Below are 17,665 nucleotides of genomic sequence, written 5' to 3' on the forward strand. Positions count from 1 at the left end.
CAGAATCAAAAAGTCAACGACAGATCCCAAATGTAGACGCTGCAAGAAAGCAGATGAAACAATAGATCACATCCTCAGCTGCTGCAAGATCGCGCAGACAGACTACAAGCAGAGGCACAACACTGTTGCTCAGATGATTCATTGGAACTTGTGCCACAAATCCCATCTGCCTGCCACAAAGGACTGGTGGGATCACAAGCCAGAAAAAGTTACAGAGAATGAACATGTCAAGCTACTCTGGGACTTCCAAATTCAGACAGACAGAGTTCTGGAGCACAACACTCCTGACCTCATGATTGTGTTAAAAAGCAAAGTATGGATCATCGATGTCGCAATCCCAGGTGACAGCAGGATTGAAGAGAAACAACTGGAAAAGCTGACACGATGTGAGGATTTAAAGGCCAAACTGTAAAGACTCTGGCACAAGCCAGTCAAGGTGGTCCCAGTGGTGATTGGCATACTGGGTGCAGTGCCTAAAGACCTTGGCCTGCACTTAAACACAATCGGCACTGATAAAATTACCATCTGCCAGCTGCAGAAGGCCACCTTACTGGGATCTGCACCCATCATTCGCCGATACATCACACAGTCCTAGACACTTGGGGAGTGTCCAACATGTGATCCAGTACGACAGCCAGCAGAGTGATCTTGTCTGTTGTGGACTCATCTTGTTGGGTTTCAAGTAATAACAACAACAACAACACAATAAAACTTTATTTGTGTTCCACCCTATCTCCCCAAGGGGACTCAGAGCGGATTCCAACATACAATGGCAAACATTCAATGCCTACATAAAACAAACACTGACATAAAATCTCACATATGAAAAAAACCTAACATCAAATTAAAGCCTAACATCAATAAATTAAAGTCTAACATCAACAAATTAAACTACACATAATGATGATGATGATGATGATGATGATGATAATGATGATGGTGGTGGTGGAAGGGACCCCATGGGTCATCTGATCCAACTCATAACCAGAAATAATAATAATAATAATAATAATAATAATAATAATAATAGCAAAGACTCTGGCACAAGCCAGTAAAGGTAGTCCAGTGATGATTGGCACACTGGGTCAAACTCCTCTGGGACTTCCGAATTCAGACAGAGTTTAGGAGCATAATACTCCTGACCTCACAATTGTGTTAAAAACAAAGTATGGATTGTTGATGTCGCAATCCCAGGTGACAGCGGGATTGCAGTGAAACAACTGGAAAAGCTGGCACGATATGAGGATTTAAAGATCGAACTGCCAAGATTCTGGCACAAGCCATTCAAGATGGTCCCAGTGGTGGTGCAGCGCCTAAAGACCTTGGCCTGCACTTAAACACAATCGGCGCTGACAAAATTACCATCTGCCAGCTGCAGAAGGCCACCTTACTGGGATCTGCACACGTTATTCACCGATACATCACACAGTCCTAGACACTTGGGAAGGGACCAACATGTGATCCAATACAACAGCCAGGAGAGTCATCTTGTCTGCTGTGTTTCAAATAATAATGATAATGACGATGATGATGTTGTAAGGGACCTCAAAGGTACCTTCCATCAGAAATCAAGTCATACTATAATAATAATAATAATAATAATAATAATAATAATAATAATAATGTTGTAAGGGACCCCAAAGATCCCTTCCATCAGAAATGCAAATCTAATCCAACCCATACTCTAATAGTAATAATAATAATAATAATAATAACAACAATAATAATAATAATAATAATAAGGTGGCAAAAGGCCACCTTACTTAGATCTGCATGCATCATTCAGAAATACATCACACAGTCCTAGATGCTTGGGAAGTGTTCGACTTGTGATTTTTTGATACGAAATCCTACATATAGATCTCATTTGCTGTGACATACTGTGCTTTTGTGTCAGTAAAATAATGATGATGATGATGATGATGATGATGTAAGGGACCCTAAAGGTCCCATCAGAAATGCAAATCTAATCTAACTCATACCCTAATATTTATTTATTTATTTATTTATTTACTTTGCTTATATACCGCTGTTCTCAGCCCGGGGGCGACTCATAATAATAATAATAATAATAATAATAATAATAATAACAACAACAACAACAACAACACCTCCTACTAGGATGAAAATTAACAATGAGAAAGGCTTGGTGTGCCGTCGCGCCTGGGGCTATAGAGAAAGAGGCATGGACGTGACTGCTTTCCCCAGGGGATTGCTTTCTTGCCCTCCTTTAGGGAAACTGGAACTCCCAAGGACCAGAACACAACAGTTAACTCGAAATAATGTTTATTGTTAACAGTTCTCTTTCTTTGACACAAACTTTATGTTTCAACTGAGAAAAGATACTTTGTAAACTCTAAGTCCAGGGTCCCAGGAGTAATAAGCTGAGAAGCTTTTCCTGTTCCCTCTCTCTCAATGGCTGTGGATGCAGGAGCAGACAACAACACCAGTTCAGTGGCCTAAATTGAAGGACAAGACCTTCCTATGGTGCCAAAGAACTGGTGTGAGGGCGCCTGAGGTCTTCACATGTTCGTTCAGGGGGTCTGAGCATAAAGAATAAGACTCAGGGGTAAAACTTAAGAACTGATAGTAAAAAATGCCTTGACCAGGGGCTTTTGGGCCAAGCTTTTGGACACGTCCATCCAATGAGTCTTTAACTGAGGTAAAAAGGGTGAGGGAGAAACCTTCCCTTTCTCCCTTGGAAGGGGCAGAGCCTAAACAACTGAACTAGGGAAACAAACCAATTGGTGAACAACAACAATAAATTGACAGCTATAGTAGCCAATGCAATTTAACTATACATGTACAAGGTAGACAGAAATAAAATGGCAGTTTAAAATCCTGCAACTAACAGTTCAAAATATATGAGGCGCCACACGCGCCGTCACACTTGGCCTGTTACATTTAAAGTTCATAGTAAATTTTAAATTTGATATTTGGCATTCTGCATTTGGGGAGTCATTTTGTACCATTCTGCACCTTTGCGACCTGAGGTTAGCTGCTATTATTATATCAGAGCATCATTATAATTAGTATAATTATTATTATTGCTATTCCAGAACAATATATTATATTATTATTATTGGTATTCCAGAGCATTATTAATAATAATAATAATCCAGAGCAGTACTAGTATTATTATTATTATTATTATTATTACTACTATGGTCAAAATCTGGGGAGGTTCCCAAGGTCATGCAAAGTAGGCTTTGGCAGGTTTGGGAAGTCCCATAAGCTAAATTCGTGTATTATTATTTTCCCTTGGAAACAAGGGAGGGGAAAGGAGACCGAAACCACCGTATTTTGCTCCTTCCTTTTGAGAAAGCCGTCCTTGGTGTGTTTCAAGCGTGAAACCGGTTTCCATGGGAGTCTTTGGAAAGGAACCCCTTCGAAGAAGAAGAAACTAAATAGCAGGCAGCTGCTAAGCAGAAACGCAAACAAGATTTGCCGAGAAAAAACAGAGGCCTTTGTGTCCCCAATGCGGATGTCTCCAGGTAGACTCTCCTTCCTTCTCTGTTGAGCAAGTTTGCTCTAGATGCATCATAGGTGAGGTTCAATGTGCTCTCTGGCTGCAGGGTAAACTACAACTCCCACTATGATGAGTCAGTCCCCTCAAAGCTCTCCAGTAGGTTGAGTTAGTTATGGGAGTTCTGTGTGCCAAGTGTGGTCCAGGTCCATCATCTGTGAAGGTCACAGTTTCTATGGTTGTGGGTGAACTACAACTCCCAGAAAGGAAGGTCCGCCCCCCCCTCCCCCAAAACCAATCCAGTCATCAAATTTTGGCATATCACGTATGCATGCCAAGTTTGATCCAGATCCATCAGTGTTTGGGTTCACAGTGCTCTCTGGATGCAGGTGAACTACTATTCCCAGAAAGGAAGGTCAGTTCCCCCCCAAACCCCTCCAGTCATCAAATTTTGGCATATCACGTATGCATGCCAAGTTTGATCCAGATCCATCAGTGTTTGGGTTCACAGTGCTCTTTGGATGTAGGTGAACTACAGCTCCCACAAATCAAGGTGAATTTCCCTCAAAGGACTCCAGTATTTTTTGCTGGTCATGGGGGTCCTGTGTGCCAAGTTTGGTCCAATTCCATCTTTGGTGAAATTTAGACTGCTCATTGATTGCATGTAAACTATATATCCCAATACCTACAACTCCAAAATGTCCAGGCCAATTCCCCTCAAAACTCACCAGTATTCAAATGTGGGCATATAAATAACAACAACTACTACTACTACTATTACTACTAATAATAATAATAATATTGCCAGGTAGTATTGCCAGGTATGTGTTGGATTATATGACCCTTAAGGGTCCCTTCCAACATTATGATTTCATTTAAATTTTATATACCATACCATTATATAAATATTTAAAATATAAATGATATATATTATCTATAAAATGTATCAGTCCACCATCATCATCATAATTACTAGCCATCCCCTGCCACACATTGCTGTGGCCCAGTCTGTGTATATTTATTTATTATTTATTTTATTTATTTGATGCATTTGTTAACCGCCATTCTCAGCCCTTTAGGGCGACTCATGGCGGTGTACAACACATATAAAATGGCAATTTACAAAAAGGCAATTACAAACAACATATTAACAATACAACAATTACAAAGTTACACTAAATAATCCGCTTCGTCTCATAGTGGAATCATAACCAATCTCATATTCCTTGTTCCATTCCAGTCATCTTTACCACATTATTAAAGCACTTAATTAAATGCCCTCTCGAACAGCCATGTCTTAAGGCTTTTTCGGAAGGACATAAGGGAGGGCGCCTGTCTGATGTCTGCAGGGAGAGTGTTCCACAGCCGGGGGGCCACCACCGAGAAGGCCCTCTCTCTCGTCCCCGCCAAACGTGCCTGTGAGGCAGGCGGGATCGAGAGAAGGGCCTCCCCAGACGATCTCAAGGTCCTCGTGGGCTCGTAGGCCAAGATGCGGTCCGAAAGGTATTTTGGGCCGGAGCCGTTTAGGGCTTTGTAGGCCAAAACCAGCACCTTAAATTGGGTCCGGTAGCAAATCGGCAGCCAGTGGAGCTGGGACAACAAGGGCGTTGTGTGCTCCCTGCATCCCGCTCCAGTTAGTAACATGGCTGCCGCGCGCTGAACCAGCTGAAGCTTCCGGGCCGTCTTCAAGGGCAGCCCCACGTAGAGAGCGTTGCAGTAGTCAAGGCGGGATGTGACCAGAGCGTGTACCACCGTGGCCAAGTCAGACTTCCCGAGGTACAGGCGCAGCTGGCATTTTGTGTGTATATATATTTGTGCATATGTATATAATAATAATAATAATAATAATAATAATAATAATAATCTTTATTTATACCCCGCTACCATCTCCCCAAGGGACTTGGAGCGGCTTACATGAGGCCAAGCCCAACAACACATCACAACAGAAAAGCAATAACAACAATACAAAGCAATACAAAGTAATTTAAATCACATATAACAATAACACACAGGATTTAAAAGCTTATGGCCAGGCCAGATGTAATGATTTAAAATTTAAAAAATTTAGTATATATATGTGGTTATGCGCATGCGTTGTAATGTAATTCTTTATTTTTTGACTTTTTAAGTCTCTTCTGCTGTATTTTTCAGTATTTTTGTGAGTGAAGGACATACATTGGGTTGTTAGATGAATTGTGTCCAAATTTGGTATCAATTCGTCCAGTGGTTTTTGAGTTATGTTAATCCCACAAACCAACATTACATTTTTATTTATATAGATAATCATTATCATTATCATTATTATTATTCAGCATCATAAAATCCCACTTTCCTCTTAAGCATATGATAAATAAGAATTATATATATTATCCTGCTTTCCCCCAAAGCATATTATTATTAGTAGTAGTAGTAGCAATAGTAGTAATAGTAATACTATTCAGTTGTGACCTTTCTCTCATTGCTTCAGATTTATTTTTAAAATAATGTGTGCTGTGAACTAAAGGGGGGGGGGGGGCGAACTGCTGTCCTTCCCAGTTGGCTCAGCGAACCAGTTTCCTCCCATTTTGGCCACAATCAGATGTTATTGGACCCCCATTTGAACTGGTTTCCCCCTGTGGAGGATAGGCCTGGGTGATTCTAACGGAGGGCAACAGACGCCATTATGTTTCCCTTTACCTGTCGTCCAGGACCTGAGTTCGAATCTCTCCCTGGATGCCTTTGGTTCATCAGTTTCTCCCTGGAGAAATCCTACATGGGTCGTGGAACAAAAGCAGGATGTCAGGATATTATTATTATTAGTTTGCAGCCCATTGACTCCCCTGTCTGGTATCTCTGGTATTTTTCGGAGGGGAAGCCAGCCTTGGGGGGTCCCTCCTCCGCACGTGCTCCCCACTGTTTCTCATATCCCCCCATTGTTTTCTCGCCCTCAGCTGAACCCACCAAGCCAGGCTGTTACTCCCAGCATTCCTTGGCAGGTCCTACCATTCACTCCCACTGTAGTGCCCCCCCCCCAAACAAAGAGATTCCAATGGCTTTGTAGAACTACAACCCATAATAATAATAATAATAATAATAATTTCTAACCTGCCTCTCTATATGTTTCGAGGATAATAGCAATAATAATAACAACAACAATAATAATAATTTCTAACCTGCCTCTCCATATGTCTCGAGGATAATAATAATAATAATAATAATAATAATAATAATAATAGGAAGGCACCCCAAAGGTTATCTAATCCAACACATACCGTGCAATAACAGCAACAATAATACTATTGGAAGGGACCTCAAAGGGTAATCTAATCCATACCTGACAACAACATCATCAATAATAATAAATATCGGAAAGGATCTCAAGGGGTCATCCAATCCAATGCCTACCGGCAACAACTATAATGATGATGATGATGATGATAATGGAAGAGATCTCAAAGGTCATCTAATCCAACACATACCGGATAATAATAATAATAAATTGGAAGGGACCTCAAGAAGTCATCTAATGCAATGCATACCTGATGATAATAATAATAATTTCTTTCTAACCTGCCTCTCCATATGTCTTGAGGATTATTATTATTATTATTATTATTATTATTATTATTATTGTCAGGTATGCATTGGATTAGATGACTTGAGGTCCCTTCCAATTTATTATTATTATTATTATTATTATTATTATTATTATTATCCAGTATGTGTTGGATTAGATGACCTTTGGGGTCCCTTCCATCATCATCATCATCATCATCATCATCATCATCACCATCACCATCATAGTTGTTGTTGGAATGCATTGGATTGGATGACCCCTTGAGGTCCTTTCCAATATTTATTATTATTGATGATGATGTTGTTGTTGCTGGCAGGTATGTGCTGGATTAGATTACCCTTTGAGGTCCCTTCCAATATTATTATTGTTGCTGTCATTGCCCGGTATGTGTTGGATTAGATGACTTTTAGGGTCCCTTCCAATTATTATTATTATTATTATTATTATTATTATGGCGGATGAGCTCCCTCTATCAGCTCCAGCTCCTCATACGGGGACATGACAGAAGCCTCCCACAAGGATGATAAAAACATCAAATCATCCGGGTGTCCCCTGGGCAACATCCTTGCAGATGGCCAACATCCTTGCAGTTTCTCAAGTCGCTCCTGACACGACCAAAAATTATCATCATCATCATCGTCGTTGTTGTCAGGTATGCATCGGATTAGATGACCCCTGGAGGTCCCTTACAATTTTTTATTATTATGCGTTGGAATAGATGACTTTTGCAGTCCCTTCCAATTTTATTATTAAGTCAGATATGTGTTGGATTAGATGCCCTCTTGAGATCCCATCCAATTTATTATTATTATTATTATTATTATTATTATTATTATTATTGCCACAGAAACACAGTATGACACAGCACACGGGGTATATATGCCGGATTTCGTATCACAAAATCACAAGTTGAACACTTCCCAAGCATTTAGGATTGTTATTATTGTTGTTATTGTTATTATTATTGCTAGGTATGTGTTGGATAAAATGACACTTTAGGGTCCAGTCCATTTTTTATCATCATCATCATTGTTATTATTATTATTATTGCTAGATATGCGTTGGATAAAATGACACTTTGGGGTCCAGACCATTTTTTTAATTATCATCATCATCATCATCATCATCAATGTTATTGTTGTTGTTGTTGTTGTTATTATAGTTGTTAGGTATGTGTTGGATTAGATGACCCCTTGAAGTCCCTTCCTATTATTATTATTATTATTATTATTATTATTATTATTGCCAGGTATATTTTGGATTAGATGACCCCCTTGAGGTCCCATCCATTATTATTATTATTATTATTATTATTATTATTATTGCCAGGTATATTTTGGATTAGATGACCCCCTTGAGGTCCCATCCATTATTATTATTATTATTATTACTACTACTACTACTACTACTACTACTACTACTATTGCCAGGTATTTGATTATATGACCCCTTGAGGAGGTCCCTTATTGTTGTTGTTGTTGTTGTTGCCAGATAAGCGCTGGATTAGATGACTGTTTCTTTTGGGCGTTTATATCAATACCCTTGCTTGTATTTGGTGGTGACATCAATACTCAACTTTTCTTTTGGTCGGTAATATCAATACATTTCTTCTGGGCAGTTATACCAATACTCAGTTTTGGGAGTGATATCAATCCTCGCACTTCTTTTCGGACATTTATATCAAAACTTTTGGATAGTTATATTAGTACATTTCTTTTGGGTGGTTGTATCAATACTCAATTTTGGTGATTACTATTCAGTTTTCTTTTTTGGTGGTGATATCAATACCTAATCATATTTATTTTTGGGCGTTTGTATCAATACGTTTCTTTGGGATGGTTATATCAATACTCCATTTTGGGAGTCTCATATTTCTTTTGAGTGTTTATATAAATACCCGCGGTCGTGCAGTAGTTTAAACCGCTGAGCTTTTGAACTTGCTGACTGAAAGGTCGCAGGTTCAAATCCAGGGAGTGGCGTGAGCTCCCGCTGTCAGCCCCAGCTTCTGCCAACTTAGCAGTTCGAAAACATGCAAATGTGAGTAGATCAATAGGTTCCGCTCCGGCAGGAAGGTACGAGCGTTCCATGCAGTCATGCTGGCCACATGACCTTGGAGGTGTCTAGGGACAACACTGGCTCTTCATCTTAGAAATGGAGATGAGCACTAACCCCCAGAGTTAGACACGACTGGACTTAATGTCCTGGGAAAACCTTTAATTTTACCTTTATCAATACCTGGGTTGCTGTAATTTTTTTCTGGGCTGCATGGCCATGTTCCAGAAGCATTCTCTCCTGATGTTTCGCCTGCATCTATGGCAGGTATCCTCAGAGGTTGTGAGTGTTTTTTATATCTGTGGAATGATGTCCAGGGTGGGAGAAAGAACTCTTGTCTGTTGGAGAGAGGTGTGAATGTTTCAACTGGCCACCTTGATTAGCATTTTATTTTCCAGCAATTTCAAGGTATTATTATTATTATTATTATTATTATTATTAATATATCCGTGGAATGATGTCCAGGGTGGGAGAAAGAACTCTTGTCTGTTGGAGATAGGTGTGAATGTTTCAACTGAACACCTTGATTAGCATTTTATTTCCCAGCAATTTCAAGGTATTATTATTACTACTACTACTACTACTACTAATAATAATAATAAATCTGTGGAATGATGTCCACGGTGGAAGAAAGAACTCTTGTCTGTTGGAGATAGGTGTGAATGTTTCAATTGGCCACCTTGATTAGCATTTTATTTCCCAGAAATTTCAAGGTGATATTATTATTATTATTAATAATAATAATATATCTGTGGAATGTCCAGGGTTGGAGAAAGAACTCTTGTCTGTTGGATTTAGGTGTGAATTAGCCAACTTGATTAGCATTTAATAGCCCAGCAGTTTCAAGGTTATTATTATTATTATTATTAATAATAATAATAATAATAATAATAATAATATATCTGTGGAATGTCCAGGGTGGGAGAAAGAACTCTTCTCTGCTGGAATGTGAATGTTTCAATTGGCCACCTTGATTAGCATTTTATTTCCCAGCAATTTCATGGTGTTATTATTATTATTATTATTATTACTACTACTACTACTACTAATAATAATATATCTGTGGAATGATGTCCACGGTGGGAGAAAGAACTCTTGTCTGTTGGAGATAGGTGTGAATTAGCCAACTTGATTAGCATTTAATGGCCCAGCAGTTTCAAGGTTGAATGTTTCAATTGGCCACCTTGATTAGCATTTAATGGCCCAGCAATTTCAAGGTGGTGGTTGTTGTTGTTGTTATTATATCTGTGGAATGTCCAGGGTGGGAGAAAGAACTCGTCTGTTGAATCTAGGTGTGAATTAGCCAACTTGATTAGCATTTAATGGCCCAGCAGTTTCAAGGTTATTATTATTATTATTATTATTATTATTATTATTATTATTAATAATATATCTGTGGAATGTCCAGGGTGGGAGAAAGAACTCTTGTCTGTTGGAATGTGAATGTTTCCATTGGCCACCTTGATCAGCATTTAATGGCCCAGCAATTTCAAGGTTGTTGTTGTTGTTGTTGTTGTTGTTGTTGTTGTTGTTGTTATTATTATTATTATTATTATTATATCTGTGGAATGTCCAGGGTGGGAGAAAGAACTATTGTCTGTTGGATCGAGATGTGAATTAGCCAACTTGATTAGCATTTAATGGCCCGCAGTTTCAAAGTGTGGCTTCTTACTGCCTGGGGGAATCCTTTGTTGAGAGGTGATTAGCTGTCCCTGATAGCCATAGAGCCCAAAAAAATTACAGCAACTCTTCGACAATATAGCAATACCCTTGGTTGTTTTTGGTGGTGACAGCGATACTCAATGCTTCTTTTTGGCGGCCATATTGTTTTGGAAGGGTCCCCGCACTCACGTGTCTCCTTCTTCCTGTCCCGGCAGGTACAAGAGCCTGGTGACGGGGAAGCGTGCGCGGGGCATCATCGCCATGCTGTGGCTGCTCTCCTTCGGCATCGGCCTGACGCCGCTGATGGGCTGGAACCAGCGGTCCACCGTCAACTGCACCAACGGGACGGTCCGGTGCCTCTTTGAGGAGGTGGTGCCCATGGACTACATGGTCTACTTCAACTTCCTGGGCTGCGTGCTGCTCCCTCTGGCCCTGATGTTGGGCATCTACGCCAAGATCTTCCTGGTGGCCTGCCGGCAACTGCGGCAGATGGAGCTGGCGGGCAACTCGCGCACCACGCTGCAGCGGGAGGTGAGCGCCGCCAAGTCGCTAGCCATCATTGTGGGGCTCTTTGCGCTCTGCTGGCTCCCGCTCCACATCCTCAACTGCCTGAGCCTCTTCTGGACGGGCTTTGCCAACCACAAGCCCCACTGGGCCATGAACCTGACCATCATCCTCTCCCACGCCAACTCCGCCGTCAATCCCATCATCTACGCGTACCGCATCCGGGACTTCCGAGGGACTTTCCGACGCATCCTGGCACGGTACCTGCTCTGCAAGGACGAGGACTTCCCCAAAGGCGTCAAAGGGGGGGACAGCAGCGGTGGCGGCGGAAGCAACCGTCAGCTCGCCGTCAGCAATGTCAGCACGTCACTGGCTTTCCTCTGAAGCAGCGGCCTCATATCCTGCAGCTCTCGGCCTATTCCACGATTCGGAGATTCGTCAGATTGTCTTGTGACAACGGCCACAAACAACCATCTCGCCGCCAGCAACGTCAGTACATCACTGGCCTCAAACCCTATGGCTTTCCTGGTGCTTTGGACTCCAGCTCCCAGCATTCCTGGCCGCTGGACAAACCAGTGAAGGCTCTTCTGCAATTCGGAGGCCCAAACAACTAGAGGAGCGTTGTCGTTGGGTTGTCTTGGGACAATGGTCACAAACAACCATCTCGCCATCAGTACATTGCTGGCCTTGAATGCTGTGGCCCTTCGGCAGCTTTGGACTCCAACTCCCAGTATTCCTGGCCACTGGACAAGCTGGTGAAGACACTTCTGCAATTTGGAGGCCCAATCATCTGGAGGAACGTCGCTGTCCGATTCTCTTGTGACATCTGTCACAAACAACAATCTCATTGTCAGTACGTCACCAGTTTCTAATGCAGTGGCCCTCCGGCTGCTTTGGACTCCAACTCCCAGCATTTCTCGCTGGTGGGCAAGTCGGTGAAGGCTCTTCTGGGATTCAGAGAGGCGTCATTGTCGGATTCTCTTTCCAAGACAGTCACAAACAATAACTGCCAGTCTTTGGTATCTCTTTTCAAAAAGGAGTCTATGGTTATTAATATTTTCCAGTCCTTGTTACGGAACTATTATTATTATTTGATCACTGTTGAACTATGACTCTCCACACCAAACTGTGGGAATAAAGCGGACAGAGAGGGACTAGATGACCTCTTGAAGTCCCCTTAACATTAACTCTCAACACTTGAGGGACTTCGTTTAGGTTTCTTCGAGGAAACAGTCTTCTTATATAGGACTACATTTCCCATAATGCTGAGAATTAAGGAAGTTGTCAAAAAAACCATTTACAAAGGTTAACAACAGTCTTCTTATATAGGACTACAGTTCCCATAATGCTGATTATGGGAGTTGTAGAAAAACCATTTTAAAAAGTTCACAACAGTCTTCTTATAGAGGACTACAATTCCCATAATGCTGAGAATTAAGGGAGTGGTAGAAAAACTATTGAAAAGGGTTAACAGTCTTCTTATATAGGACTACATTTCCCATAATGCTGAGAATTAAGGAAGTTGTCAAAAAAACCATTTACAAAGGTTAACAACAGTCTTCTTATATAGGACTACAGTTCCCATAATGCTGATTATGGGAGTTGTAGAAAAACCATTTTAAAAAGTTCACAACAGTCTTCTTATAGAGGACTACAATTCCCATAATGCTGAGAATTAAGGGAGTGGTAGAAAAACTATTGAAAAGGGTTAACAGTATTCTTATATAGGACTACAGTTCCCATAATGCTGAGAATTAAGGGCATGTAGAAAAAAACATTTTAAAAGGTTAACAACAGTCTTCTTATATAGGACTACAGTTCCCATAATGCTAAGGATTAAGGGAGTTGTAGAAAAACTATTGGAAAAGGTTAACACAGTTTTCTTATATAAGACTACAATTCCCATAATGCCAAGGATTTTGGGAGTTGTATAAAAACCATTTACAAAGGTTAACAGTCTTCTTATATAGAACTACAATCCCCATAATGCTGAGGATTAAGGGAGTTGTAGAAAAACAATTTACAAAGGTTAACAAGTCTTCTTATATAGAACTACAATCTCCATAATGCTGAGGATTAAGGGAGTTGTAGAAAACCATTTACAAAGGTTAACAACAGTCTTCTTATATAGAACTACATTTCCTATAATGCTGAGGATTATGGGAGTTGTGGCCCACTATAAAAAAGGTAAACAACTTCAAAACTCTGCCCTTAACAAACATGAGGAAAAATTACTACTGAAAAAGGCACCCAACTTCTTATAGGACTCCCGTTCCCATAATCCAGCCAAGGTGTTGGGAATGATTGGAATCCACAAAAAAAAAGGGTTAACATTTCCAAGCTCTGCCTTGAACAAACATGGGAAAGAATTTGATAACAAGGGGAAAATTCCCAGTTGGGTTGGATTGGATATCAGTCTTGTTTATTTTGCATCCTTCGGAAATAACTTGTGGGAGTCAATGAGCAAGAGTTTGCCGAGCCGATGTTTTGCAGAAAGGTTTTCCCTTTCTTGTTGTCACTTCTTTGCTCTTAATTTAAATCTGTCATCGCTGGTTTGCTTGGTGTCGCGAGGGGGGTCTCCCAACGGGAAATCATGAGGATGGTTTCATGCTGAATTGTTGCTCCGTATTTTGTGTTTTGTAATAAAAGAGTCGCTGCCGGCAAGAACTCCTGGCGCAGAAGAAGGGATGCGTTTGGTCTCTCGTTCTTTATGGAATGCTTGCAAATCTTCTGTTTCTGGACGCAGGCCCATAACCCCCCTCGAGGTTGTTCATAACGACACGTTTCCTCCCTCTCTGGGGTCGGTCATGGGTTGGCTTCCTTTCCGGCCTCTTCTTGGGGCAGCAAGAGTTTGGTCAGTTGTTGCTCTGGGACGGTCAGCTCCTGGCAAGTGCCGAGGGCCCGGCTGAGGTAGATGGCCAGGATGTGTTTGCACTGCGGGAGAAAAGGAGGAGGAACTTCCCTCAATACTGGATTGAAACTGACTTCAGTGATACCTGGATGGGAGTAGATGCCTTCCCTGTCCATCCGCCAGTCTCCCAAGGCCTTTCCCCGGTCATTTTATATTACTGGATCCCTTTTGTAGCTAAGCACTGAACCTGGGATCTTCATGGATGAGATCCACTATGGGAGGAGTGTGTACCTCAGCAGAAACAGGCTTAATCCATATCTATCTCCATCCATGCCTCCATCCCTCCACCCATCCATGCTTCTTTCCTTCCTTTCTTTCTTTCATGCTACCTTTCATCCAACCATTCATGCTTCCTTCCTTCCATCCATCCAATCATGCTTCCATCCATCAATTCTTCCTTCCTTCCATCCATCCTTCCTTTCATGCTTCCATCCATTCATCCATCCATCCACCCACCCATCCTTCCTTCCATCCCTCCTCTCATCCATCCATGCTTCCATCCATCCATGCTTCCTTCCTTCCATCCATCCATCCATCCATCCATCCATCCATCAATCCTTCCATCCATACGTGTTTCCTTCCACCCACCCACTCATAATTCCTTCCATCCATCCACGCTTCCTTCCTTCCATCTATCCACCCATCAATCCTTCCATCTATCCATGTTTCCTTCCACCCACCCATAATTCCATCCATCCATCCATGCTTCCTTCCTTCCATCTATCCATCCACCCATCAATCCTTCCTTCCTTCCTTCCATCCATCCATCCATCCATGTTTCCTTCCAACCACCCATAATTCCTTCCATCCATGCTTCCTTCCTCCTTCCTTCCTTCCTTCCATCCATCCATCCATGTTTCTTTCCTTCCACCCACCCACCCATAATTCCTTCCATCCATGCTTCCTTCTTCCTTCCTTCCATCCATCCATCCACCCATCAATCCTTCCTTCCATCCATCCATTCATCCATGTTTCCTTCCACCCACCTACCCACCCACCCACCCATAATTCCTTTCATCCATGCTTCATTCCTTCTTCCTTCCTTCCATCCATCCATCCATCCACCCATCAATCCTTCCTTCCATCCATCCATGTTTCCTTCCACCCACTCACCCATCCATCCTTCCATCCATCCATCCATCCATGCTTCCTTCCTTCCATCCATCCATCCTTCCTTTCATGCTACCTTTCATCCTTCCATCCATCCATGCTTTCTTCCTTCCATCCATCCAAACATGCTTCCATTAATTTTTATTTCCATCCGTCCATCCATCCTTTCTTTCATCCTTCCATCCATCCTTCCTTCCACGCTTCCTCCCATCCATCCATTTTCACTTCTTTCCATCCATCTATCCTTCCTTCCTTTCATGCTTCCTTCCTTCCTTCCATCCATCCATGCTTTTTTGCTTCCATCCATCCATCTTTATATCCATCCATCCTTCCTTCCTCCCTTGTAAGTCACCCCAACTCCTGTTTGGAGAGCCATCGTTGAATAAGGTTCTAGTCTTCATTGTTCTGAATGCTGTTCTGGGTCTCAACGAGGAATGGCCCTTTCCCGCCTGCTGCGCTGGAGACGCCAAGGAGGTTGAGCCTAGGGTGATCTGCATACAGCTTCCCATCCTTCCCTCAGGTCCGAGCCACTCACCACCAAGCGCTCGCCCTTCCGGAGAACGGAGAAGGTGAAGGCCGGGCAGGAGCAGAAATGGCAGGAGGCATAGCAAGTGTAGAGCTTCCCTGAGCTGCCAGACACCTGCAGAAAGGGGAGAAGGATAAGATGAAGGAGGAGGACAAGAAGGAGAAGATGAAGGAGAAGGAAGAGAAGGAGGAGGAAAAGGAGAAGGAGGAAGAGAAGAAGGGGAAGATGAAGGAGAAGGACAAAAAGGAGAAGGAAGAGGAGAAGAAGGACAGGTAGCAGGAGAAGGAGGAGGAAGAGGAGAAGATGAAGGAAAAGGACAAGGAAGAGGAGAAGAAGGACAAGTAGCAGGAGGAGGGGAAGGAGGAAGAGAAGAAGAAGATGAAGGAATAGGAGGAGAAGGAGAAGATGGAGAAGGACAAAAAGGAGAAGGAAGAGGAGAAGAAGGGAAAGTAGCATGAAGAGAAGGAGAAGATGAAGGAAAAGGACAAGAAAGAGGAGAAGGACGAATAGCATGGGAAGGAGGAGGAAGGGAAGAAGGGGAAGAAGGAGAAGACGGAGAAGGAGAAGACGGAGAAGGAGAAGAAGGTTAAGGAGAATAAGGAAAAGGAAGAGAAGAAGAAGGACGAGGAGGAGGAGGAGGAGGAAGAGAAGAAGGAGAAGGAAGAGGAGAAGGATGAGTAGCAGAAGGAAGAGGAAGAGAAGATCGAGAAGATGATGGAGAAGGAGGAGAAGATGAAGGAGAAGGACAAGAAGGAGAAGGAAGAGGAGAAGAGTGACGAGCCCCAGGAACAGAAGGAGGAGTAGGAGGAGGAAGAGAAGAAGATGAATGAGATGGAGAAGGAAGAGGAGAAGGACAAGTAGCAGGAGGAGGAAGAAAAGGAGAAGATGAAAAAGAAAGAAGAAGGGAAGAAGGAGGAGATGAAGGAGAAGAAAGAGGAAGAGAAGAAGAAGGAGAAAAAGACAATCAAACCACACAATTTAGTTTAAGCAGATGCTTGATGGATTCCAAATAATATTGCAGAATCACAGATGGGGAAGAGAACCCAAGGGCCACCCAGTCCAACCCCCTTCTGCCCTATAGGAAGACCCAATCCAAGCCCTCCCGAGAGATGGCCCTCCATCCTAATCTGAAGTTGGATGCAGCCCATTACAGTTTCTGGAGAGAGGAACCATTCGTTCTGAAAAGCATCCAAACTTCCAGAAGGAAGGGTCTGGTCCACTTGTCCTCAGTTGACCCCAGAGAAGAGGGAAGGGGTGACTTAAGGGGGCCAGAAACGGCTGCGGAAACGCTGGCCAAGAGACACATCTCTTGGAGGGTCTGTCTGTCCCGGTTCCTCCCGCAAAGACCCCCGAGGCAGAGAGGAAATGGCTTTCCAATGATCCGCAGCGGAGGCCGTCTCTTCCTCCAAGCAAGCGCTGGCTCCGGATCAACTGACGAAAGGCCCTCTTTGCTTTTAGCGTGGAACTCTAGACCTAATACATAATCATTTGGCTGCTCTAATCCATTTATTGCTACGAGAGGAGGACAAACGCCTCCCCCCCCCCCCACCCTGACTCAAGATAATTAAGACAGAAGAGAGGCTAACAATCAAATAAAGCAAAGGAGACGAAGGAGAAGAACAAAGCAGTGGAACATTAGTTGGAAAACTCCCCCCTAAAAAAAACTAAAATGCCCCAATGTTTGGCTCAAACAAACATGGAGTCATGGCCAAAGCTTGCTGGGTTATTACAGTTAGAGCTCAGGAAATGTAATTACTTAATAGGCTGGGCTTGGGAACGAGGTTTTGGAAGCCGTCAGACTGAGGTTCTCAAATATTATCGAGTCTGCAATAATGTAATTGAGACTACTCATCCCTTACAAAGCCCAGAATCGCACAT

General features: G+C 42.4%; 2 protein-coding genes across 2 annotated transcripts in view; one reads left to right on the forward strand and one right to left on the reverse strand.

Moving 5' to 3' along the window:
- Window positions 1-13,924, forward strand: part of ADORA2B (adenosine A2b receptor) — a 31,207-nt gene extending 17,283 nt beyond the window's left edge. The window contains exon 2 of the mRNA XM_060756860.2: window positions 10,952-13,924. Within this exon, the coding sequence (XP_060612843.2) occupies window positions 10,952-11,624 (673 nt within the window). The 3' untranslated portion in view covers window positions 11,625-13,924. The remainder of the gene's footprint in view (window positions 1-10,951) is intronic.
- ZSWIM7 (zinc finger SWIM-type containing 7) overlaps window positions 12,537-17,665 on the reverse strand; it is a 26,466-nt gene continuing 21,337 nt past the window's right edge. Inside the window, exons 5-6 of the mRNA XM_067472117.1 lie at window positions 15,797-15,901; window positions 12,537-14,174 (exon numbers count right to left, since the gene is read on the reverse strand). Of these exons, the coding sequence (XP_067328218.1) occupies window positions 14,046-14,174; window positions 15,797-15,901 (234 nt within the window). The 3' untranslated portion in view covers window positions 12,537-14,045. The remainder of the gene's footprint in view (window positions 14,175-15,796; window positions 15,902-17,665) is intronic.

Source organism: Anolis sagrei, chromosome 11 (genome assembly GCF_037176765.1).
Source record: "Anolis sagrei isolate rAnoSag1 chromosome 11, rAnoSag1.mat, whole genome shotgun sequence".
In the NCBI taxonomy this organism is placed as follows: Eukaryota; Metazoa; Chordata; class Lepidosauria; order Squamata; family Dactyloidae; genus Anolis; species Anolis sagrei.